At 41.2% G+C, this 26,678-nt stretch overlaps 1 protein-coding gene across 6 annotated transcripts in view; it reads left to right on the top strand.

Moving 5' to 3' along the window:
- Positions 1-26,678, top strand: part of PLCB1 (phospholipase C beta 1) — a 415,791-nt gene that overhangs the window by 8,144 nt on the left and 380,969 nt on the right. For all 6 annotated transcript variants that reach the window (XM_075496917.1, XM_075496921.1, XM_075496919.1 and 3 more), the window contains exon 2: positions 4,500-4,577. In XM_075496917.1, the coding sequence (XP_075353032.1) occupies positions 4,500-4,577 (78 nt within the window). The remainder of the gene's footprint in view (positions 1-4,499; positions 4,578-26,678) is intronic.

The following is a 26,678-nucleotide window of genomic DNA, read 5'->3' as shown; positions in this document are numbered from 1 at the left end:
ATGAAGTACAGAGAGTGCTGGGAGCAAGGGCCAAAGCCCGGGACGTGGGTGGCAGAGCGGTGCACCCTTATGTAGCTGTTCTTTCTCGCCTTGTGACTCCTCAGGTCTTACCAGTGATGGTTGAGGAGTAGGGTAGAAGGCTCCGTCCCTCATGGCCGGATGCACAGCCTGGTCGTGGGGGTGTTCTGAGGAGTAGGAAGCACGGGCGTATAGTTAGAAAGGAACTAAACCAAGGCTTCCACCCTCTTTGCTATTTGGCTTTGTATGATAGTCTTTCTTGGTCAGTAATATTAAAATGGAGGTGGCTCTTTTTGCTCACTGATGTTAGATGTAGTCTAGGGGAGCCACACTTAAAATCAGACCTTGAAACGGTTACTTGGCAGGCACTTAAATATGGATTTGGCCGTTAATCTTCTATGCCTGTGTTCTGCTGTGCCTGGCTGGTAAGGATCCCAAAGTTCTCTGTGGCGCTTTGTGGGCATAAATTTGAAACCTTTTTGTTTAAAAGTGGAAAATTAAAGAATATTGCTAATGCAGGGTCTGAGGTTGTACAGCCAATTAGGAGGCAACTTAATGGAATAAGTATAGAACAACCACATTAGTCATTTGAGGCTGTGAAATTGGAGGAAAGTAGAGAATTGGCCTTAAGTCAACAAATAAAAAGGTGGGGGGCTTTTAAAGGTGAAATTAAAAGCCCTTTTAAAAAATTATTCACTTAAGTTTAGACTGGTGTGGTATGCAGCACACTGGGACTGCCAGGTTAGGGCCACTCCAAGTCTTTCTATTCAAGGAATTTGCAATAGCAATCTGTCAGAAAGCAAGCTGTTGCTTGGCACAAGCAACCACGGGTGGCATTTAAAAAGCCTGATAACCCACAACCATTCGCATCATTGACTGGGACACTCTGCCTTTCTCTTCTTCCTCTCCCCTTTCTGGTCACATCTGATTTTTGCCTTGGTCACCTCCTTCTGCTTCTTTTCTTATATACTTGGAAGTGTCCCAAGAATCTGGGGCTCCTACCCAAGGGGCTGCTTGCTTTGTTGACATCCAGAGGATTGCAAGAGCTGTGCCCCTACTAGACACCTAAATACGTGCTAATTTCCAAACCCATCAGCTTTGGAGATGCACAACACTGATCTTCCCCCCCCCCCCCCCCCCCAGCCCCCTGTTTTACTCTCACATTCTGGATCTGAGTGGGTTAGGGAAGAAATGAATGTCTGCTCCCTATTTGTTTGTCCTTCAAGTTTTGTTTGAGTTTTTTTCCCTTTATCTATTGTGTCCTGTCTGTTACCCTCTTCTTCAGAGTTGTGTAAATCTGTTCAGGGGAGTTATGAGAGAGGTCAGCACTTTGGGTGAGGAAATTGAATTAATGGGCTTTAGGATACTCTCACGAATGACTGCAGGTGTGTCTGCTGGGTAATAAACCAGTTTTTCCCGTATAGTACAATTGTCTTTGTAAATAAAGGTACCAGACAATTCTAATTTGAAACTAATTTCTATTTCAGAGCCTTAAACCACTCTTCTTCTTGAATGTATAGTGTATAAAGAGGTTTTTCATGTATCTTTTTGATTGTTGCCTGCCTTTGCAAGCCCTGATTGCAGAGCAGCGTAAAAGCAACAGACCTGTTCCATGTGACAAAGGACTCCGCATTAATGTGGAGTGGGGATCAGGACTTGCAGAGCTGACTAGAGAAGTTTATTTCCATTTCTCTACACCCAGAACTAAGGAGCGTGGCTTTTGGTGGCAGGGACTTATAAGAGTCATAGTTAGCTTGTAGAATATATAAAATATTGTGCACGTGACTTTTATTGCTGCTGTTAACTCTGTGGAAGAGTTCCTAAGACACACGGTACACAGTTACATGTACGAAGTTATTCCCAGATCTTGTGTTTGTATACAGCGTGACAGCGTGGGCTTCTCGTGTTCATCAGCATGTTAATTGTGCTATGCTTAATGTCAGAGTAGCATAGTTAATTTAGAAAAGAGGCATAATGCACAACTGCCTTTTTTTGATTTAAAAAAAAAAAAAACCAAACAAACAACTTCCTGGAGCATAGAGGATCTTAAATTAAGACTCATCCTTATCCCTGTCATGATGAGGTTTCCTTGTGTCACCTAAGAGATATTGAAAGCTCTCTCCCCTCATCCTCCACTTTTTTGAGTCTGATTATAGTCAACATTTAACAACCCACATCTACAAAAATATTACTTTGACAGCTGTATGTCATCAGCACACACAAATCCAAACAGCTTTTGGGTTGAAGCAACTGATTTGCAATGATTAGCCAGCAAAATTGATTAATCCTAGATGTAATCGCTTCATGCCTGTTTCCCATCACTTCCTTCTCTCCCCCTCTGAAGTTCTGTATGTCTCATCCCAAGGCAGAAGGACACTTAGTCTTTTTCTTTCCTCATTTTACGTACTTAAACACAGGCTGCATGGGACATAATGAAATAAGCTAAAAAAGGAGAGTTATATCTTCAGAGCAGGTTTTTTTTTCCTCTTTTTGAATGGCAGAGGTTTAAGAACGCTTTTGTAGGAGCTTGTGGATATAGACAGCCAGTCAACACCTCTTCAAGGCCTGGCATATTTTAAAAATAAATTTGCCTATTGCATTCAAATAGTACCCAACTCTCAGGTGTACACGATGCTAGAAACTATGGAGAAACAGGCAAAAAAATAGATGATGCAAATTCTGTATGTCTGTTCTAGGGGAAGTGCATACAATGCTGTTTTCTTGTAATGAGGAAAAGAAGGGTCAGTGGTGGTTTGTAGACTAGCTCTGATCCCGGCTGGGACATTCCCAGTGCCTGGCATTGGTACAGCCGCACTTGTTCCCAGCCTCCAAAAGCTCACGTAGCACCCATTTGAGTGTCAAGTGTACCTGTGGCACAGTTAATTCACAGCCTGGATCTTCTAGTTATAAAGAGGACTTTTACGCTCAATTAAGGGTTTGATCTTCTGTTTCTTCTTCTTGTAGAACTTGCTCTTCTATTTGTATTTCTCTTGTGCTGAGACAAAAACAGCTTGACTCCATTTTATTCTTCTACTTGTTCCCCTGCGGGCTTCTGACTGGTGCTGGGCCTGTTACTTAGCTTCTTTGGGTCTCGTTTTTTCCAGCTGTAAACTGGGAATAATTCAACTTCCCTGTTTCACAAATGCCCGTTGCTGGGGTTTTGGTACTCTGTCACAAAGGACGGTAGTGGTGGCATAATACAGACAAGTGTTATCTTCTTGCCTTGGAAAAGACACTTGCAAAAGTTAGTTTTTATTTATTTATGATAATGTCACTTCCATCAATTTTATTTGCACTTAGAAAAAACACAGTTAAATCTATTTGATTTAAATTTGAACCTATATGAGCCCATTTTTTTTTCCTTAAAGGAATGTAGACTGACCTCACATATTGCTGCTTTGGAAATAGGTGAATGCTAAAGCTGTAATATACCTGTAACACTTTAACAGAAATATACATCCTTTTTGAGGAGGCATTGTGTGTTTAGGCTGTGGAGATAAGGCTTCCACAATTTTTCTGTCTGCCTGTCTTCCTTCTCCTTTCTATGCTCCATTCCTAACTTTTAAATTGAGCTTGGCAACAGGTAGAGGTCTCAAGACAACAGTGTTTTTACAGATGTCATGAAAAATAGTGGAGGAAAGAGAAGAGGAATCCTATTAGGACCAGGCTGCACTGATGTCAATTATTGTTAGGCACCAGGGAATCCCGATGGGTGAGAGTTGTAATGAACGCCCACCTGCAGGAAAGGCTTTGGTTAGAGCTTGTATCTCCCGAGTCAGGTACTTGCTGTCAGTCAGAATACATGAATATGTAGGAAACCGGGCTGCCTTACTTATAGTACTAACAAATGTGCTTGGCTTTAAATGACCTGAGCTATAGATGTTACCAGAGTAGACAGGTTTTCAACTGATTTGGAGGTGGGGTGGCATGTATATACTTCCATTACTAAAATCTTCATAGTTGGATTGTAGAAAAAATAAAAAAATACTGATGGAAAGTAATTGACAAAAGTCTTAATGTAGTGGATATTATTCCAGATTTTCTAGGCAAATTCAGTCTTTGTATGTTAAAGTAAAGCTTATAGGCATTTAGCTCTTGTCTGTATCTGAAGGTTAATTTGGGTCAAGGTGGGTGGTGGACTCCTGATAACTATAGTACTTTACTATGTGGGCTCTAGTTTGACGGTTAGTGTGTTGTGTCTGTTTAACTTCATCTACTTCCAGCTTTTCTGGAGTAACTCCATGTGTTGACAAGTCTGGAGTTATTTAGTGCTGTCTTCTCAGTAATGGAAATACGTTATGTCAGAAAAATGGAGATTAGGCAGGTGATACTAAATTCTTTTAGTGACATCTTGCTAGTGATACCTTCAGGGTAATTTCTAGATGTTGCAATTCATTAATATGGGTGGCTAAGCAGCTAGTGTGTAATTATGTGTTCTGTGTGCTGACATGGATTTTTTGTTTGTCCTTTTTTTCTTCCAGGACTCCACTGTTGTGACTCCAATTATTCTCAGAACAGATCCACAGGGATTTTTCTTCTACTGGACAGATCAAAATAAGGTAAGAGAAAAGGTTCCTGCTCCAGAATGGTTCGTTCTTTTTCCTGTGGTGTGACGGGCAGGACTTGGGAGGCTTTGCATGCCAGTCTTGGCACAGCAGACAAGCATTACATCAGCATACGTTCCTCTGCTCCTCTGGGGAGCAAATACAACAGGCCTGTGGCTCGTCCCTGGTGCACAAAACTTGGAGAGATGAATGGAAGACTTGGTAATTTCCAGCCATGTTAATGACCTGATGGCCAGTGAGGTGTATAATTGTCCTGGTTTACAGGCAAGGATCCATTTGGGATGCTGTTGTGGTTCATAGTTGGCTTGTGGTTTCTCTGTCTTGCTTTCTGTACACTGAGGATTTTGGCTGTGGTGCGTGGGAGACCCAGAATTCCCAGAGGCCAGAGCTACCTTTGAATTTTTCCTCCTGAACTGCCGCATGCTCCCTGGCCATGCCTGGTGGGCCACGTCACTAAGTTCTTACTAATCCTCGCTGGACACTTACTTTCTTTTAAAAACATTCCGGTATGTTTAGATCACTGTTATGGCTGGGGAGCTGTTGGGAAAGCTCATGACCTGATTCATCGCCGTGTTACTTCAGTTTCACATCCGTGTCACCCCTTGAAATCAGCACTGTCATGTTTCCAGCTGTTGGAGGCTGGAGCTGCACCGGGGTGAAAGAGTATCAGTACCCTGAGCAACTGGATATGGTTTGTTTCATATACCATATCAGACATACAGAAAATTATTGTTGCAACTGTTATAGCAAAATACTGTATCAAAACTAGGAACTGAATGAGTTCCTCCTCTTTTTTTTTTTTTTTTTACAGATGAATTTTCAAGTACTTACAAAGTAAGTGCTTGTACCGGTTCCCTGTTGACAAATGGTATTAGAACTTGGTAGTGCTTGAGCTTTGGCCTTGTGTTGGAGTATATGCCAAAATAACTAAATATGTACTTGTAGTATTCTGGCTATGGAAACCTGGTTTACAAGTTGTGTAGCTGTTTTTCAGCAGTTCCTGTTGATTTTATGATTAGATACCAGTGCAAAAATTGCTTGAGGAGGTAGCAACCGTTAAATGTGCAGACTCTACAGGCAGTTTGCTATTACATTAGATCATATTTATCTTCCTATGTTTGCTTTTTAGAGGAGATGGAGCACAGTTTTGAGTCAGTGTATTTGGAAGTCATATCATGGAGTTATAATGAAAGTCTTGTCTCTCTTTGCTTGTGCTTGTACAAGGTGGTGGTTGTTAATAGCAGGTTCATCTGTTGACAGTCCGGAGTTGTTAAGTTGGAAGCAAAGTGAATGCCCTCGGAAGTTGAAGGATACGACTGATTTACACCAACCCAGTAGCTATGCCAGAACACAGTGCAGTCTTCTGTTTTGTTCCTTCCTTTGCATAAACTAATTGTATAAGCTGAAAAATAACGGCGAACTTTGTAATAATAAATGGAAACCCAGAGTTGATTGGAGAGTTTATTTCACTTTTAATTTGTTTGGCACTAAGACCTCCTTCAGTTTCCTACTGTTGTCTGTAAAAACAATGTCTTGAAGCAATTCTGTGAAGAATAGCTATTTATAGAATTGTTGTTCTCATATGCATGAAAAAATGTGTTTATAATGCTCAGAGCTTTTTTTAAAAGGTTGGGTATTTGTACAAGAGACCTAAGTGTCAGTTCGATTTTTAAACTTGCAGATCAAGCCTCTGGAAAGGGCAACAAGAGGGATTTTTTCTGGTTAATAATTCATGACAACTAGGTGAAGCTTGTTTCTAAACCCCATCCTAGCAGTGTCTATTTAAAGAAAGTAAATATATTTCTATTGGGGTGCTGATAGCGCAAGGACCAGGAAGGAAATGCCACTTTCTGCTTTTGCAGAGAATGGTTGGGTTCATGTTTATTGTGAAATTACAAATATATTGAAAAAGGAGGTTATATAGGAAATTTTCTTCATTTCCTTCTCTTTGTGTAAAGTAATCCTGTGATGACAGTGGAACTACGTGAAGAAATAATATCAGGACAATACACCCTCTATGTGATTGCTTTCTCCCCCCCCCCCCCCCCCAGTTATTATTTTTTAAGCAATTGCTTTTGTCATAACCAGGGCCTGTTATTTTCTGACTATGGAAGAATAGGCCTTGCTAAACAAAGTGATGAACTGTGAGAAGCCTGCCCACCAGCATCTTTGGTCAGGCACATTTTCCTGGGAGCTGACTACAAACGGGTATGGAGACAAGGCACGAGTAGCAGTCATCTTTCTAGCCATTTGACTGTCCTGGTTGCCAGACACTGTGCAAAGCAGTAAATTACTGGCTGGATAATGGTATGGCTTTTAAATTAGGAATTTGGCTCCTTTGGTTGCTGTTGCCTTATCAGTAAAGTTATACAAAAATTACATGAATCACTGGGCAAGGGAGGAACAAAACAAAAAAAGCCACTCCCCCTGTGTTAAGTTTTTATTTAGTTTAGGGAACTAGTGGTTGTAGCTCTGCAGCTTTCTCTAACTTGTTGGCTGGTTGAGCTGCTTCTTGCATTGTTTTCTTGTTCCCTTCCTTTTCCGTTTCTTCTCTGTTGCAGAGAAAGGAAAATAATAGGTAGTGTCTGGTGTCTAGCAGTGTATGGACAGGCTTTTAGATTGTTCTTCATGCAGTCGGAGCTCGATGTTCCTGCTAAAGATGCATGTTCAGTGCAGCCCTCCATCAGTGTCACTGACCCCATCTTGTAGTTCTCCATGAACCAGCAATCCTCCCAGGGTTTGCAGCCCAATCAACGAGTCCGGATAATGCTGGAGTTGAACAGACGATGGATTAAAAAGGCTGCCAGTGAAGTCATTCCTACCGAGAAGTTTTATATATGTGACCAGTCTGGAGTCTTCACTTGCTGTCCCCTTTAGCTTTCTGATAAGTTAGTTAGTAGCAAATTTCATGCTTGCAGGAGCCATATGCTCCTAATAAATTATCCTAGGTCTGTAGTTTCAGATGCATGCCACTTACGTTATGCCACAGCTGAAAGGCTGTAAGGATCCCATTCTTGTGGTACGAGATATCAGTGGCAGCCAGGCTTAGCGGAGCCATCCTCTCGGCATTTACTTCTAAGAGCAGGAACAGAACTTGGAGGGCAGGCAGACTGAAGAGACAAAGAGCCCCCAGAAGCCTGCTTTGCAGCAGAGTGGACATCTGACAACTTATAGGCAAGGCAAACAGTAAACTAATTGCTCAAGACTCCTTCAATGCAAAATAAGTATCCATATGCCTTGCTTATTTCTTCATGACTGTGTGTGATTTGACCATTTAATTACATTTGGGCTGGCTCCAATGTGTCATGCCAGGTACCCAGGTCCAGCACGACTGCTTTTGGATGTTAACAAGAGCCCTATTAAAAAGTGGTTGATCAAACTTCTCTGTTTGAATGACTTTATCAGCAGAGTAAACGGTAGCCTAGGATGAAAATGCATACAAGTGCTCCTGACCACAGGCCATTTCTCTTTGATTTTTATGTGCTAGGTTCACCTTCGCTGCCCGTCCTAGTATGGTCATACCTGCAGTGAAGGTCTGTTAAGTTCATTTAAGCTCTGATCTTACAATTTGATAATAATGATGTAGTATCCTGCAGTTTGACACGCTTACTGTGTATTTGCATGTTTAAGTATATTTTACTGTCATGAGTAAAGATAAAATAAAGCCATACATAGCATTTTGCTATTTTCTGATAACAAGAAGGAAATTTAAAACTTTTTAAACAGATGGCAGGACAGCTTTCTGATTTTAATTGTATTTTTCAGTATGAAATTCTTTTGTTGCTGAAGGTTCTGGAATATTTGCTTCATCTGTATGCAGAGTGCTGGCTGATTTCATATTATTAACTTGAATGATCCTCAACATGGGTTTTAAAAAAGAAAAATTAATTAATGTGACAAGCTAGCGTCTGTTATATCTTGCTGTTTCTGTAATGTTTCTTAACTACAGCAAAACCAGACAACATGCGTTGCATTGTCATATTTTTATGACCTGACTAAAACATATCTCAATTCCTCGCTACTTTTTTTAAAAAAAGGAATGCCATTTCTTTCATGTGTTTATGCTGGTCATGAGTGTTGAAGAAAGATAAATCAAAACTCGACCAGGTGAAGAGAAAGTCTACTAAAATAAAAAGGAGTGATAATAAAAAGTGTTTCTGAGGAGATGAGAAGAGGCTGGAAGCATTTGGTGTGTTTAGCCTAGCTAGCAAAGCAAAGCCAGAGAAAGACTGTGATTTCTGACTATGAATAAAAATACCAATGGATGCATAGGCAGGGTAGGAGAAGAAATGTGTATTGTCAGACAGTTTGTGCATTATTATGCTTGCATCCTTTAGCTGGAAGTTATGTTACACAATCAAATGGATGTTAGGAAAAGACACTTAGCCATTGACTCAGCGCAGTTCTGACGCTGCCTAAGAAAAGGAGTGAAAGGAGGAAAGCAACTAATTGCTTTTATGGTGGAGTCATTTAGGTTTTTAAAAGTCTGAGGATGGTATAATATGCTGTCCTCTTCATCTCACTAGCACGTACTGATTTATTCCTCTTTATTTTTAAAGGTAGGTTACCACACTTGACATGGCAGCATGCCGAAAACATAGAGGATGCAGACCCAGTCTCATCCACAGCACCATGAAGAGAGATCAGCTAACAGTCTGTGTCATGAAACTTAAGTGTCCAGTCCCGGGGAGTCAACAGTGATTTCTAATGCTTTCTGCAGAAATGCTATTGTAAACAGATGATGATCCCATTTGTCCGAAGGAAGTTTGTGTTAAGAAACTACTGCAAGTGCCGAGGTGATATTTATTCCATAGGAGGGGATGTGTGGCTGAAGCTCCCCTCCTCTGCTGGTTGCCATCAGAGCAGTAGCACAGCCCAACCAAATGGTTTATCAGGAAGGAGTCAGCTTCAGAGGCTAGCTTGCACAATTCATAGTTCAAGTTTTATGTGTATTTGAGAGAAGGTGGGATGATGAGACCATAGCAGTACAGAAGTACCTACAGCTGGGTATTTCCCCCAGCTCTGGCTTGTTCAGACTGACAGGCTGAGGATATCTAAAGGCAGAGAGACTCAATCTGTACAGCTTTTTAGTAATAACAATTTTGTAGTTTTCGGGGGAAGGAGCGGGGCTAGTTTCTTCTCTTACAGGGGTAGGCCTGTTTTTATGTGTGAACGTCGCTGACAGAACTGGTACTAATATGCTGTAGCTCAGCCACAGAATATGAGCTTGCTGCAAGAGCCTGTAGCAAAAATACTGTACCTTGGGCTGGGGCTTTCTCATTTCATGAGACAGCATTAAGTGATTCCTTATGATAAAAGAGGAGGGGATTTTTCTGACCTGGAAGGTCCTTTCCCCTCTTGTATCCTGAGATGATCACGAGTTTCTTTGGGCCTGAAAACCCAACACAGACCGCAGAGTGAATGTGTGAAGTGGAGCCCGAGGGCTGTGCCCGCAGTAGATAGGATTCTGTAGGATTAGGCTTGGCTTCAGCATGTTTGTAAAGTCTGTGGCAATCCCATTGCCTCATCCAAATGAAAGAAGAGGTGGCCTTTTTCCAGCTGCTGGGGATTTTGGCTCTTGTTACTTAAGAGAGTTCTTTTGTGGCTGTTTTAAAGCTCTGATTCAAAACAGTTGGGTCGATATTTGTACTGCCCTATGGGTCAAAGATCTTTTCATTACATCTTTATATGTTTTACAGTACATTTGACAAGCATGCAGTAAAGGCTGAAGTTGATAAATCAATATTTAAAATACACCTAATAATTTAATGAGAATAATGTAATATTTACTACTACTAGGTTTAAAAATACCTGCTCCAAACCCCAACTGTTTGGCTTAATTTATTCAAGGGCAAGGTTACTCAGTGATGCATCTCACTGCTGAGAACATCCAAGAAGTGCATCATTAAATGTGTATTCACACTTCTCTTTCTGGCATGTAAAAGGAAACGAAAAAGCTAAATAACTAGACCCTTTGCAGAACTGAGATTATAAATACCATTAATTGAATGAGAAAAGATGGTGCATGTCTCTCCACATAAGGGATTATTGTAACATGTGCCATGAAAAACTCGCTCTTCTTCCTCATTCTTGTATCACCTCTAGCATTTCAGCAGTCAACATCTCTTATTATTAATACTGTTTGATAATGAATATTGGATACATGGGCCTCTATCACACGGTTTGTCATACGAATAGATTTGCCTTTGCTTTAGCTGCAAAACACAGGAGTCGGAACGACTTAGACCCATGTACCACACTGGCATTCTACCAGGCACCGAAAAAGACTTGTATGTTTAGGTCTTTATGGAGTGGGGGTTTTTGTCTATTAGTAGCAAATTCTGTATTAGATGACTTGTGTTCTCTAGTACTTGTGGTGCTTCTTCATGGACTTCCATGAAAACATTATGTATAACCTACATACACACATTCTCTGGTGTGAAACTGGCATGAATGGAAATAATACCAAAGCTAGGAAAGTTTCTTATCAGAAGGACCCTTGTGATATCAGATTATAATCCTTTCCAACTGAAGGGGAAGTTAAATTCATTCCATGAATGGCATTGCTCAGGACTTGCTCCATGTGGCACTATTCCTTTATCCATTTACTGCGTGTGTGAACTGAGCGAGAAGCTATGGGTGGATTGCCTCTGATTTTTCACTCACTATATTTCAGCTGGAAATTTAAGGAGTGAGGGCTTTCAGGCTCTTGAAGGTGGACAAGGTCCTGAGGAGGTGATGCTAGTCTTTTGGCACAATTAGATGGAGTTGGGTTGGAATCTCTTTTACAAAACAAGTCAGTCACATGCTGGAAGAGGTGGCACAGAGTAGTTTTCAATGGAAATCTGGATGAGGACTCCGCTTGGACAAGGAGCTGTGGTGATGTGAAGTTTTGCTTCTCAATAACACTGGAAATTGGGAGTGAACCTGAAGCAGCTAGTAAAATAACAGTGGTGGCACAGCAAATAATCGGGGCCTTTGCCTAGGTTTTGCAGTTGTCTTGATTCATGAATTTGAGGCGTAATGTTCGGAGCTGCCATAGTGGCATTAGAAGCCTGAGAGCAGGGATGTCATTGCTGGAATGTAAATGCCAATTTTTGAATAAGAAAATGACCCATAAATACTGACATCCAAAGTTGTGTGTCTGTCACATTTTTAATGGGATATGGAAGGGAGTCTCTTCAAAGATGCATCTGCTTGCTAAGGGACTGTTGTAACCGTTAGGCTGAGGAGTGCAGAAATCGCAAGTGAAATCCTAAAAGTGAGTTCTTCCTCCAGTGAAGATGCAGTTATGTGATACACAGCGTAGAAGCCAACTTGTCAAAAGTAGAGAAGCTTACTAATCTGTAACAGGAGTTCTCAGCTTGGGGGTCCCGACACTGTCTTGAAGCAGCTGTGGGTAAAGTATTCAAAGGTTGAGCTGCTAGCTCTGATAGCAACATGAGCAGTAATCCTGGAAAGTTCACCTGCATGCATTTGCTTTCTCTTTAATATAGAAATAACTCCTCACCTGTATCTCTAAAGGCTGTACCTAGGAGTTCAGAAATAAATAACAGTACATGAGCTAACACCCATACTGATGGGTCCATGCTGGAAACTGTGTGCCAGTGCCTTTGTCAGTGAAGAACATTGCCTCCTTGCTGGCGTATACTACAGAAATCGTTCAAAGGTAGAAGAGCCTGTTGTATTTTGAAGCAGGGAAAATTTCTAGCTCAATAGTTAAAGCAGTAGGGGAGTCAGCCTAGCAACAGTTCATGGTCACCTGGAAGTTGCAGCTCATGTTTTTTCACAACCGCTTAAAAATTGGCATGTGAGGAGAATAAAAGATGACGGGGAAAGCGGTAGGGGATTGCCACAGATAGTGAAAATGGAAGGAAATATTTCATGGAGGTCAACTTCCCATCAGACTGTTGATTTAATTTTTAAAAGGAAGTCTCTCTGCTTTCAAAACATGGAAATTGTTCAAGGCCCATTAGGGAAATGGTACTACATCAGAGACGGTCTCTAATAAGCATTTCCCACTACTGAATATCTCCCTTATTGTTGTGAGGGAGGCAGGAATAGAAAATGAGTTTTGGGTTTAATCCACAACATAGGTCCAGTTTCTGAAATGAGGAACTTCAAAAGGAAAGATGATCCTGGAGTCATCTGTATTTAGGTACTGTTGAATTCTCAGGTACTGAGAACAGTCGTAAGGTATTTTGTCTTATGCAAGAATATTATCCTTGCTGTCTAATTGAAAGTGGGTTGTGACTTTCCTATAAAGATAAGATTATAGGTTGTCTTTTTACAGGTAACTAAATGTTATAAAAAACCTCTGGAAACTTGAGGTTTTTGTGCAAGAAACCCTCATGATCTGGCTGCTGCGAACTGTTCCGTTGTTACAGTTTTCAGCTTAAATATTTCTGTGAAGAAAACTTGTGGCCAAGTCGACTAGCATACCCTAAAGTGACTTCTTTAATGGGTGCCAGTCAAGCTTTCAAATGCTATGTGGCTTAAATAAGAATTTTCTTAGCATTCATGTCTCATCAGGTCATAATGCCATTTCATGTTTCAGTATATACTTGGCCTTAACTAATAGCAATGTACGCTTTTAGGAAACAGCGGGGAGCCGGGAGACCTGGGTACTTGCCTCTTCTTGGTCGTGATTTGCCATAACTCAGCAATGGGCTGCTCTGCGTCCCTGTGCCTATTTCCACTTCTGCCCTGGCTTCGTCTATTCGAGAAGCCCTGTGTGAGCAGGGCTGCAGCCGGATCGCCGTGTAACTGCCCCATTAGCACCTGGTACAGCGTGGTTCCAGCCCGCCGCAGTACACGTGCTTTGGAGTGAGAGATGTTAATGTCTTCTGGCTGAGAAGGGCTTGCAGTAAATGGAGACAATGGTGTGTAATAAGCTAGCCTTCAGTCTCTTTTCTCCTCCTTAATTAAAAAGTGTGTTCATGCCCGCAGCTTGTACATAGATTTGGTTGAATATGCAGCATCGGCTTTGCTGACCGACCTATTATTAGCACAGTTCAAAAACTGGCTTCTAGGACATCAGCTTTCCTGATCGCTGGGAAGGGTAACTGATCTCTTGACGTGCCTGTCAGATTGCCTTCTCTGCTGAAGCTCTGCCAGTTCAGATACTTCTCTCTAATGCTCATATCCTAGCTCTTTCCCCTCCCCACTATTCTTTCAGGTTTATTTAAAAAAAACAAAACCAAACTTTTTTTTTTAAGAAAACTCCTCTTTAAGAGATAGTGCACTGAAAATAACATGTATTCTGTCTCCATACATGTGATCTTCCTGTGTGAGTGTATGCACTCCACTAGTAGTCAGTGTTATGTGATAAATGTGTTTGGAAGTTTTAAGTTTTTTTTTTTAAGGAGTTTGAAAAAAGTTTTGAAACACAAGTGACTGGCAATAGATGTCAGTTTTGCACTAACTCTTGCCTTACTTGCTTTAAGGCTTTTTACCATTAAAATGTGGACTTGCCCTTGCTTCCCTCTCCTGCCTTTTGCTTACTCCTACAGTCGTGGTATTTCACAGCAGCTCTGCACGCTTGCAGTTGGCTTCATGCAGAGCAGAAATGATAAAGCCCTTGGTCTGTATGTACAGTGATAACAATGTACTCCATTGTACAACACTGCCTTCCTTTTTGATTTGGGGTTACTGTGTAAGGACAGAAGACACTCTGTAGGATCCTTTCCGAGAGAATTGTCCTTCAGTCCCATCTTCTTTGCTTTAATGACAGCTTTGCCGTTATATATCCCAGTACTGGGAAGACACACAAACAACCTCACGCTACAGATCATGGGAGTTTTAGGTTCACTGTGTGTGTGTCTGTGTGGTTATTATTTTTGAGTGTTTCTATCTATACAGATGCTGTTTATATCGCCAGTCTCCTTGAAATACTCTGTTGGATTAGAAGGTCTGTAAAATCTTCAGGCAGCTTCTGCCAGTGGCGTGCACAGTCTCTTGTCTACAGCCTGGCTTTTGGTTTTCCTGATGTTTTGTGCTACTTTATCTCCTCCACAGGCAGTGGTTTTGGGATGGGTTTTGCGAAAATTCTGAACTAGCTCCGGAGGACGTCAGACCCCCAAAGGAGGGGAGGCTGTGTCTGAAGTGGCTGTGCCTTCCCCGGCTGTGTTTTGTGTACGTGTGTGCACGCGTGTGCCATCAGCAGGCAAACCTCCTTTTTCACCCTCTCAGAGTTAGGGCTATTCACTAGACAGGAAATGAGTATTCATCTTTATTACTTCTTCTAATTAATCTTTCCACATAGGCAAGTTTTCCAGCGTATTATGACTTCTGATGTCATTGTCCATCCTTCACTTATTAACAGAAAACAGTAATAGGCATACGTTCTCGTCTCTGATACCTTGTTTATGACATTGTAGCTCTACTGATGTAGAGTCATTCCTCATGCACTCATGCTGGGGGGAAGGAGTAGGGACTGTGACATACAGGATTTTAGGTTTCTGTCTTCATTCATATCCCAGGAAAAGTAATTTCCAGTATCTGAATTTTTAGTGTGGAGATTGAGCCTGCTTTTCAGACTGGCACATGCCTTTATCCAAGATGCACTCTGAATTGCGTGAGAGGAACAAGATGTACTATTGTATAAGAGAACCATTAGTGGTGGTTGAAGAACATATTTAAATCCTGAATCTCCAGGGCATGTTAAACACTCGGCTGTCCAATTAGCCCAACAACAATTTTGTCTGTGGGGGTACGTATAACATTGCTATTTCAAGGCAGCAGTTATACGTGAAAAGTGAAATTCTACCCCTGCACCACATCCCAAAGAGCTCTTGTATTGTCTGGGGGCTGGGGATTACCAGCACCTACCCCTGATTTCAAGGCCGGTCACAGTGTGCCTGCAGAGCTTTACTGAGCCTTTTGCTACTGCTGCGGCTGCAACCTATGCAGACACCATCCAGATGACACAGCCTGCCTCAAAATTGGAGCAGTCCGTGGGTTGTTAGCCGATATAGCACAGCTGTGCTGCCAGCTATTTCAAGTACTGTTTATTGAAGGCTAGCTCGCCGCTGACCTAGGCGAATGCTGTCTTGCCGGTCGCAGTATGTTGAATAAACTGTGTAAATTGTAATGTATTTACCTGTACAATATGTCTCACTTAAGAGGGCTGTGGATAATTTGGACAGGTGGTTTACTACCCAGAGAGCTGATTATCTCTGATTGATAAACAGCCGTAAGTGCTGTTTAACAAGAGTAATATAAAAATATTGATGAGCAGGGTACAGCTGTCTGGTACTAAGTGATGCTCATTGAAGCCCCTGTTAAAACAGTAATGAAATTCTGAAGGAAGTTTTTTGTCTTTTATTCTAGCTGCTCTGGATTTACTCAGGACAGTTAGACATAAGGCCTTATTTAATAAAAAGTAGCTATGAAGTGGAACACTAATGCCTGAAAGTTAGGAATATGGCCAAAAAATATGCAGGGAGTGCCGTTAGAGAAACTTATGTAATTTATCCGAGGCACTTTCAACTTTGAGACTGAGAAAAATAAAAATTATTCTGTATTTAAGGGAACTTTAAGAACAATACGGTATCTTAGAAAAGCTGGCTTTATTCTGTAGCTTCCCTAAAAATAAAGAAATAAATAAAATTGAGGGATTTTTTCTGCTTTTAATCCATATTTGCTTGCTAAATACTAAAATAAGCATAGGACTTTGTTGTTCGTGAAGAACATCCTTCTAAATGAGGGTAAGACTTAGGACTTCCTGAGCTGTTTTCTCCCTTGCCACTGAAGTCCACGTTGCGGTGGCACATCTTAGTGTCATCTGCCAGGCGCTTCTGCCAGCCAGTCTTCCATAACCAGATCTTCACTCCGTCACTAGCCCATGCTATAATTAAAAGTTCCCAAACGTGCTTGAAGGGAAGCTGGCATCACGCGCGTTGAGCAGCGACAGTGCTGTTCCAAGGACAGTCTGAGTCTTGCAGTTGTCATCCCCTTCCTAGCAGTCACATACCACAGTCGAGGACTAGACTGGATCATTAAATATCATATATGCTTCCCCTGCCCCAGGGAAATATCTGGTTGCTACGATACTCTTGGGATTTGAAGATAGCTGCAACTTTGCCTTTCAGTTCTCTAGCTCGAGACTTTTCCCCCGACACTGAATTGTCCTTACGTGCAGATCCACAATGGCTTTTTACTAGCATGGCCTCAAAAGCAGTGTGATCGGTTATAATACAATGGTCCATAATTCAGCGAGGTGGCTAATAGGTAACTGGTACTTGACAGCAAAGAAAAATGCTTTAGCAATTGTGTTTTAAATAATGTGTCTATCAGTGCCCTGTAAAAATTGTATTCAAAGGAACTCAGTAGACAGTGTGCTTTCTGTAGGCGGAAAGTACGTCCTCTCTGCAGTGTGCGGATTTGAGTTGGTTGTAAACTACTTGTATGCCGAGTAAGTTGGCTTATTCACGGCGAATGTTATCAGTAAATGTCATAGTCTAAAATTATCTCAGATAAATCTCTGGCTTTGCATTGTACCCTTTTGCAGACATAGCAGAAGACAGAAACCTATAGACATTTTTGCCAGTGAAAGTTGCTGGGAAGAGCCTGCCAGAGATGCTGCAGTAGTATTCTTTGAGCATGATGATGTCATGCATACTAGATGGATGAGGTGAAAAGCTTCTCTCATTAGACTTGCAAACAGTATATTTTAAAATGTGGAAAATCAGTTTGAAAAGTGGCACTGCTTTTCTGCTGCCAGAAGTAGGTTTTCAGCGTACTGACTGCAGATGTATCTTGTCACTGACAACTCATACCAGTATCTTTTGCATATCAGTGTGTTGCATATCCAGATTTAGGTCCCTCTTTCACCTATGTTGACCTTTCAATCAATATTTTTATTGAAATCAATAAGGGTACACAGGAAGGGGGTATAGGTGAGATAAAGAAAGCTGGAGGTCATGTCAGCCATTCTGACTTGCAGACTGAAATATGTCTGATGTATTTGCACTCCTCTCCATAGTGTTCCTACATTTCACTGACAAAAATCGTTTTGCCTTCATAGCCTTTGTGTAAGGAGAGAATTGTCTAGCCTTTTGTAGTTACAGTCGGGGCAGGGGAAAGTAACTTAGTCTCTTCAGAAGTCCTGTTGCAAAGCTGATTGTTGAAACAAGATATCTTAATTCCTTGAAAATGCCTTTCCTCTTGGTTGAGAAGTAACATAACACATTTCATAAGGTGGAGTGAAGCCTTTTTTTGTTTTGGTTTTTGTTTGTTTGTTTGTTTTATTTTTTCCCCTCTGGCATTTCAGGCAGGACTTACCAGGGTTCAGGCTAAAATTGTGTGTCCTCTTTCCACTCATTGCTCCTCCTGCCTCAAATTCTGCTTCATGCAGAACTGATAGGATCTATGTACACAGCTCTGTCTCAATTCGTATCTGAGTTTCCTGGGCATGTCCTGTTTTCTCATGCAGAAATTTTGCCTGTGCAGAAGGATGGCTTTTGCCATTTCTTCTCGGTTTCCGGATGGGCTGTGCAGTGCACACGAGCTGTGCGACTCTGATACATCCATATTATGTTAAAACAGCTCTTCACAGATTGCCTTCAGAGCAGGCTTAAAATGTGAAGGAGACTTGCATATGGTTGGACTGGCAATTACAAACATAATTGTATATGACATGTCACTTTGTGTCACCTTCTTCAGAGTGCTCAATGCATGTGTAATATCGTCGCTAAAAATGTGAGCCTGGAAATAACAACATAAGGCTCCTACCACTGAAGAACCCAGGCATTTAGCTACAGCCATCCATCCAAACCCTTTGGATTTATGCTGGTACTCGGTCATGGCCACTCAGCAACTTCCCTGGATTTATGCCAGGAAGATGGCTAATGGAACAATCTTTTTATGATCTGTTTAGCTAAATGGCTGTAATAATGTGGGATATTAGAGTAACAGATGCTGTTGACCATCCTGCAGTAGATCAAAGTTTGTATATACAGGAACTATGCACTTCCTTTCAGAGTCACGCATATAATTTGGAGCTTCTAATTTGTTGCTATGGTATTATATTATCCGAACAATGAGAGACAGAAGTGGTAATTTTAATGAATTAAGTCAAAAATTGCCAGTCTGCAACAGTCTCAGCTCAGAGCCTAAGGAACAGGTCTTTGGTATCAGTAGTACCACAAAAAGGTGCTCTATAGGTGACTTTCAGACACTGTTGGCATCTGAGGATTTCAAAGACTTGAAAAACGAGTCCAAACTTGCTAAAACAGTCCTCTGTCATAAGACTTAAGACATGTTTGGCTCATATTGCCGTTGTAATTTTATGTGGCCTCAGACTATAGCCCCTGAAGCACAGATGACCAACACGTGGAGTTGCATTTGCCTCCTGGGATTCTCAGGCTTGAGTCCGGCATTCGGCTTTGACTGCACAGTGCAGAGTGTGGTGGTGGCTGGCAGGTTGCACCTCCTGCGTCCAAAGTGGGTTGGGAGGTGAGCCGAAAAAGTAAGAGATGGAAATGGAGCATTCAGCTGGTGACTCTGACTAGACTTTCTTCTGCAAACCTTTTCCTAGAGTGAGAACAGCATACTTCAGTTTTCCGGTTGTATAAAATAAGAGAGTGACTGACCAATACGAGATCCCTCAGGTCTAGAGACTTATGCCTCAGTCTCTCTCTGCCTGATTCGAAAGAGGGATTTGGAGCATGGAGCTTTAACATCTATATCTGAGATTGGTGAAACTGAGCTGTTTCAGCTGTGTATTAATTTTGTACATTTGAATTTAATCTACATGATGATGACACCAACATGAGGATAATTTCTGAATCATGAGGGCATTGTAAGTTGACAGTAAATTCCCCAGAGACTAAGAAGATGCCAATTATATGGGTATGACTGAAAGAGTAAGATCTAAGGGAATTATAAGCACTTCACACATAATCTTAATGGACTGTTTCAGAAATTGTAAATCTGCTCCATTAATATAACATCCTAGCATCATTAGATATGTTGTTTAATTGGCTTGGCTTTATGTTTGGAATATAGATTGGTGGGTGGTCTGAATGTTCATATATTGATATCATTGATTATGCTGTTAATGATTTACAGAATTGGCCTGAGAACATGGGAACAGGTGTGTTACAAGCTGTAGAGTCATATGCCAAACAAAATAGCATTGTTTCAAGTTGAAGACTCAAACTGAAAAGGCTACTTTTGTCCCCATTGCAGGTCTAGTACATTTAAGACACAAACTTCATATTGTTGAAGAAAAGACTTGCCTTGTGGCTTGCTGAATAAAAGCCCCTTTCTCTCACATCTGTGTATCTCATCTGCGAAGGTGGAGAGTTTTCCTTTCTCTGGCTAGGCAATGAACTCTTCATAAACGCTGTTCACATGTATGGAGTTTTCTTGAATATACTGGTAATGGGTTTCTGTGTAAGAGGGGTGTGTGCAAGGAGAGGGTGCCAGGCTTTGAAGCTCAATAACGTCTGGGAAATGACAAAACTCAATTTAACCTGGATGTTTCAGCAGAATGGAGGTCGGACTGAATAGAATTACCTGTGAGCATCAAGAGGACTCCACTTAGGGGTCAAGGGGGTTATTACCAGTCACTTGATACTGTTCACTTCAGCATTTTGTTTTCTTTTTTTCTCCTTCTGCTGGCTTGCAAGAACTGCAACAGCGATAATTTTGTGTGCGAGTATAGCTCTCGCGGGCAGTGACAGATGAGCGCTTGCTATCATCTGTCATTGCCCCCTGCCATCAGATGCACTAGGTTGGAAAGAGCTCTCAGAGGGAATCTTGCCAGTCGGCCTACGAATGCATCCTGCTAACACTGAGAACTGATTGCTGCCTAAGGATGCAACTTGCTGCAGCTGTGGCTCTGATATTTATTATGGAAGAAAAACTGTCTGACCTGTCAGCTTGGGGTGGTATTGTAGGGGCCAGGCTGTACATGGCCGAGAAATGCATATGGGCTTTCTGAGCGGGACTGGTAGTTGCCCCGATGGTTGTGGTAGGGACACTGTAGCTACCTTGCCTTTAATCCAGGAGGCCCAGGGGTTGCTGTGGTATGTACCCCAACAAGTTGTATGGGCACCAGAAGAGGTGGGACTACTTCTTCCAGCTCAGGCTCCCACCTGCCCTGTTTGTTAGGGGTGTGGGGGAGCTCTGCCTTCCTGAGAGCGGGTCTTGTCTCAGGACTATTTGCAAAGCAGATATACTCCCTCGTTTTGATAGTTTTTTTTTTTAAATTATTTTTTCATACTTGATTCTGTGGGTGTATATAAAATTAAATAGGATAACTTGCAGAATCAGACTCATTACTTTCAGTGTAAGGAAGCTTCCTCGCACCGAATGGAATGCTTTTGTAAATCTCGAATGTCATGTTTGACTTCAGTTATAGTCATGGGGAGTAGGAATAGACATTAGTATCTGCTTACTGTCATGTAAGGCAGAATGAACAATTCTGGTTCAAATCCAAACTTGCTTGGATTTTGTTAAAAGACAAATATTATGATGTTATTTCTGTCTACATCTGTACTTTTCCATGCACTTAGTAGTTGAGGTGAAGATGCAGTACTCTAACCTGGATTTGCTTGAAGACACAGGCCATATTCTAATGTGGATTAATAAAGTTATGTTCTGTTTACTTTGGAGATAAATCATATCTCCTGTGTCTAGATGTGCCTGTTTTTTTCCTAGAGGTTGTCTAAAAGGATATTCTGGAGTTTTAAATGTGCCACAAACATAGAACTGTGTGCATGTGCTTTTCTTTTTTTTTTTTTTCCTCTCCTCAACTCACAAGAAGTTAATATACCTGTGAAATGAATGATCTCCCAGAAGAAGCTTGAGAATGTCTTTGGCTAATATCATTATGATACGAATGGCAGTGTTTACTCCAGAGACTCAGTTCCAGTCAGACAGCTACTAATTAATAAACCATTGCATATATCAACAAGATAAGAAAAAATACAATATATTGCAAGATCCTGTATGATCTGGAAATCTTTTTTTAACTATGCATTCTGTCAAACTGATGTATGCTAATCATGAAGTGAATGACGTGCATTACTTGATATGCTTGCAGAATGTAGAAAAGCCTTTTCCTATTACGTAAAGTGTTGTTTTGACCTGTCCTCTTCTTGAATGTCTTCTGCATCCTCTAGTCTTTTTTTCTATCTTACTTACAGAACAAGTGACTTCGTAATGGTGTATGAGAGATGCTTCAGTAAGTCAGAAACATGTTGAAGTTGTGGCATGACACGTGGTGCAGTGTTGGACTGCTGGTCTTAGCCAAAGTGCTGGTGTGCAGGGGTGAGAAGGGGAGCTGGGGATGGAGGAGTACTGGTTGTTACCTAGCAATCTCAGAGCTATAAGCAGACTTCTGGTTTGCATCCACTTCAAAATGTTATGCTGATGATAAACAGCTTTTGGAATTGAAACCTTAGATCGGGAGGCAAATAACTAATGAATATTACATTAAAGTGCAAAAAAAACCCCAAAACAACCCCAAAACCAAACCCATCAAAACCTCCCTTTGCAAACCATGGGGAGAGAGCTTAGAGCATTTCGTTTGAACTCCAGAATCTTTTTCAATTAGGCCATTTTCTAAGTAGTCAAGCTAAACTGTGTGGTTTTTAAACTTCAGAGTAAGATGAAGATGTATGGTTTTACAGTTGCCCAACTGGGCATTGGAAAGTCCTTCACTGAAGTAGGAAAACATGTTTGTTGTTGGGGTTTTTTTGTTGTTGTTTGGTTTTTGGGGTTTTTTTTGAGCAAGAAGTATAAATTTCTGTGCCTCTGAAAACTCAAAGTCATGCAGTATTTTTTAAGTGGGTTCATGTTATGCATGCTGTCAAGATAGAAAGCCAGTTATAAGGCTTGGTTTTTGAAGCTAAATTGATTTCCAGAGATGAGCTTTCTTTGTGTTGTCTTAGATTTGTGCCCAGATATTTCTTCCTTGCAAGGGAGCTTCTTAATAGAAGATAATTTAAGTGATAATTTATGAATATCCCCATCACCAACACACACTGGGATAGAAGTTCCTGTCCTCAGACATTGAACATTGTTCAGCCTGCTGTATAAAATGAGAAGCTCAGGGGCTTCTGGCTTGTGCTGAATTTGCAGTGCTTAACTTGGTGTCCTAATATACTAGGAGTGTTCTTGTTTTATGGTGGTTGTTTTTTGCACCGTGTACATGGGCTGTCCGGCTTCTAAGCCCTTGCTCCTGTATTGCATACTGTGTGGTATTGCTGATGAACTGCAAACCCTTCAGTTATAGTTCATCTGTGCAAATTCATTCCCATGGCTTAGAGGAAGCCACCAAACGCTCCCATCTAGCAGGCTTTGCTTGAAGATGCAGGTGACACTGAGGTGCAGACAACTGCCTACAAACTCACCTGGGGCATTAGGCCTGGCAGAGGGAGAATAGCCTGGGTGATGTTGGCTCCAAAGAAGGTTGCATGTGGGAGCAAGGATGAAACATGCTGACAGGACCATGCGTGTTGCAAAATTACCATGGCAGTACCCTGAATAAATCAAGGCCCTCACATTGAAAGTTAGGGCAGCCTTGGTTCTGTGACTGTGTCTAGATGTGCAAGTATCACATCCACAAAGGGTGTCTAACATAGGCGTGACACTCTGAAATACATGTATTTTGTTTTAGATAAAAGTTATAGGAAAGTTATCTAAGGATTTTCTTAGCATCAGACAGGTGGGGATTTTTATGAAGCATCATGGCTATGCTGTGCCGCACACTGCAGGCACACTTAAGCTTGCTGGACCTGCGGCATGAGCCAGCAGCACGTGGGCTAGCTCTGATCCAAAAGCTAGGACTGGGACATGGAGCTGAGCTGCAGTTAGTAAGCTCTCCTGAGCATCCTTATTCCTAATGATAGGACAAAGTAATTAATTTAGTGTACAGCTGTATTATTAAAGCAGGATTCACTGCACCTCATGAGTTTGGGGAGGGAAGAGAGGGAAGAAGGGTTTGCTTTTTTTGCTTTTTTTAAATCCCGCTTCTCTTGGCATTCTCTCTGCAGCCTGCTTACCCTGTGTGTGAGCAAGGCTTCCTCTTGTTGACTGATATTGTAGCTGTTGGCTTAACTCCTGCCTCTTCCAGCTGGCTGCCATGAGACAGGTTCTTCTCTGGGATCTGTCCTTCTGGCAGCAGTGTTTCATTCTTTGTAAAATTAAAAGTCAATTAAAACGATGCAGTTATTGATGCAGATTTCCTCATCACCTGTGGCTATCTAATCCTGGAGTGACAGATCAAGTGCTGGCCTGAATAATTTGAACATGCCTTGCAAAACTCTCAAAGCAGTGGACTAAACTTGTTTCCTTCCTCATAATCCTACGGCAGATGTAGGAAAGGGAAGGTCTGGTGAGGCAATATGGAACATATTAAATATTGGTGGACTATTTTAACCCTGACTATATTTTTGCTAGGCTTTTCTGAGTTTTCTGTACTTAAATGAAAATTGGCTTCATCTGTCATCTGTCCTTTGGTAGAAAGGCGATATGGGCCACCAGGCAGCCTCTAACAGAATCCTGAAATTCTCAGCCAGAAGCTAAATGTAGTTGTTTCCTGGTGGCATCTTCTGAGAGACAGTGCTCATCTTCCTACCAAAGAGGAATTTTTGCAAACTGAAGGCTTTGTCTTAATGTCTCCTGGCTGTGCAGAGAGCATTACAGGCCCCTGGGGCTGTGAGGTCAGATTTTCCTATCTGAGATCTCAGCACAAAGTAACTCTTCAGCGTCACTGAATATACAACTGTACCACTGCTGCAGGAGCAATGTTAAATAATCTGGTGTGAGCACAGTTGCTTCAAACCCTTGAAGGGTGGGTATAAATGCACTTCTAGAAAGTGGAAATAAAGCATATGCTTGGGCAACGCTAGTCTGAAACCATCTGAAACGTTGGTATCTTCATAAGGGTGTGTCTTGTTTGGCAGGGTATGTTTTCTGGCTATATCACACCTACGTGAATGATCATTAGCTTTGGGTCTGAATCTTCTCCCAAGGGCATTTGGCTTCCTGTTTCTGCAGGTGAATAGCAATGAGGCATAATTTAGCAGAGGAAAGGATTTCTGCCAGCTGTATATAATCCACACCTGTTACTACGAGTATAATCATTAACTTGGCCTTTTAAAGTAACTGGAAATAATTATCAGCACAGAGGATATTAGGTGCTAACAAAACTTCCAGGCATGTTGACTTCTTTTAGAGTGGCTTTATGGCTGGTTGTGTGTAACCCTTGAGAAACACAACCCTTTACGGCTGGTTGTGTGTAACCCTTGTTGAAAAGTTTTGTACTTAATGGCGCTGAACTTCTCTAGAGGTGTAAAAGCAAACCAAAAAAACTTGTAATCCAGAGAATGACTTAATTTGGTGCTTTCTTTGTTGTTATTACTATTATAACTTCCTCTGCAGTTCAGAGGATTTCATCGTGTAATTCTTTGCATTCTCGTGGAAAGTGGAGCTGGGGAAACTGCAAAACACACAAACTGCTGTTGCATAAGCCTTGTTTGCAGCAAGCAAAGTTATAGGGTTGCACAGGTGGTACTGCAGCCACTTCAATGTACACATGGAGTTGCATTTGATAGTAAACCATGTGCTCAAGTTATGCCTTTTGAGTCCTCAAAGTAGCATAGATACTAATGCTTTGTCCAATGAAGTAATGCTATAGTTAAAAAAAAAAACCCCAAACCAAAACCAACGAACAACAACTCAAAATTTTAAAAATAAAAGTAGAGCTATAGTGGAAAATGCAATAATTGTAGCTTTTCTGGTATTGTCATTGTCTTTGGAGAAATAAAAGGAGACATTGGAGATAGGAATAATCTTTTTTTTTTTGGGTTGGCCCATAGAATTCTTTAAACTTTCTTGAAAATGGGGAGAACAGTCTTAGGTTTCAGTCTCATTCATGATTCATCCGCTGGTAGTGTGAAGGGAAAATGACTTCATTGTGTGATTACAGAAGCAGCCTCATTTGCTGGGTGAGCTGGTACGACTTCCAAAGCTCAGGGTGCAGCCCATTGCATTGACTGAAGAAAAATGCTGGAATAAATTAATGAGTACACTCACTTATTTTTAGGATGAATGACCTGTTAGTTTGCATGGGGAGGGAGATGGAAACTGAAGCTGGGTCCTGGTAAAAGGGAAAGCTGTGAATTGAAGTGTGGAGGATTGGGAGAGGAGTTGTGTGAACGAGGTACGTCTTGCTGGATCGCTGCCTTTTCATGTCAATTTGGGACAGAATCATTCTGATAACCAAATCTGAATTCTGTGCAACGTCCTGACGTATAGGTCATAGATCTTACTGCAAGATTGGTGGTTTGTGTTAGCTTTTGTGTATTTGGAGGAAATAATTTCACTTTGAAAGATTCTTAGCAAAGTTGGGCCACTGCTGCAATCCATGTGTTCAATGGAGAAAAGTGGAAATATTAGGTAGAAAAGTTGACTTTCTCCTTTGTGATTGACTGGAGTAATTAATGAAAATAAATTTATATCATTAAAGCTGACAAATATAATCTGATGTCTTGTCAAGTTCATTGGCATTACTTTGCAAGAGACTGATTGAAAGTTCTGGGGAAAAACCCCTGTAATTGTATTTGTGTGAAACCTACAGCGTTTGTCTTCAACTCATCAAACAATGATTATTGAAAATGTCCCTAAATGCTAGCCTTAATATTGTAAGGTTTTTGTATTTTTAAGGCAAAATGTCCATTTAAAAGAATTTCTTAACCTGGACATGCAAAAGTGAGAAAATTCATGGCTGCAGCTGAATGAATGAAACTTAAATTCTTCAAGGTGTTTACAGAATACAGCTATTGTGGCAGATATTACTGTGTCCTTTTGAAATATTAAAGCTTTTATAGATGGATCTATAAGAGCTAGAGCAACAGAATTTAAATCCTTCGCTCTCTGAGTTGAGTATTAGTTTGATATTAGCACGTGCTTCAGTAGGTAGAAAATACTTCTAAGACCTCACCTTTAACTTCAGTGTGAGTCAATGGAGAGAATCCATTATTTTGTGTTGGCTGCTACCTGAGATTTGGGAAATGCTGGGCTGTGCTGTTTGCTTAGTTTGTGAAAATATGCAGTTCAGGTGAAGCAATGAAAAGTTGT

Source organism: Mycteria americana, chromosome 3 (assembly GCF_035582795.1).
Source record: "Mycteria americana isolate JAX WOST 10 ecotype Jacksonville Zoo and Gardens chromosome 3, USCA_MyAme_1.0, whole genome shotgun sequence".
Lineage (NCBI taxonomy): Eukaryota > Metazoa > Chordata > Aves > Ciconiiformes > Ciconiidae > Mycteria > Mycteria americana.
The sequence above is the reverse complement of the archived record's forward strand: the minus strand, read 5'-3'. Positions and strand labels throughout refer to the sequence as shown.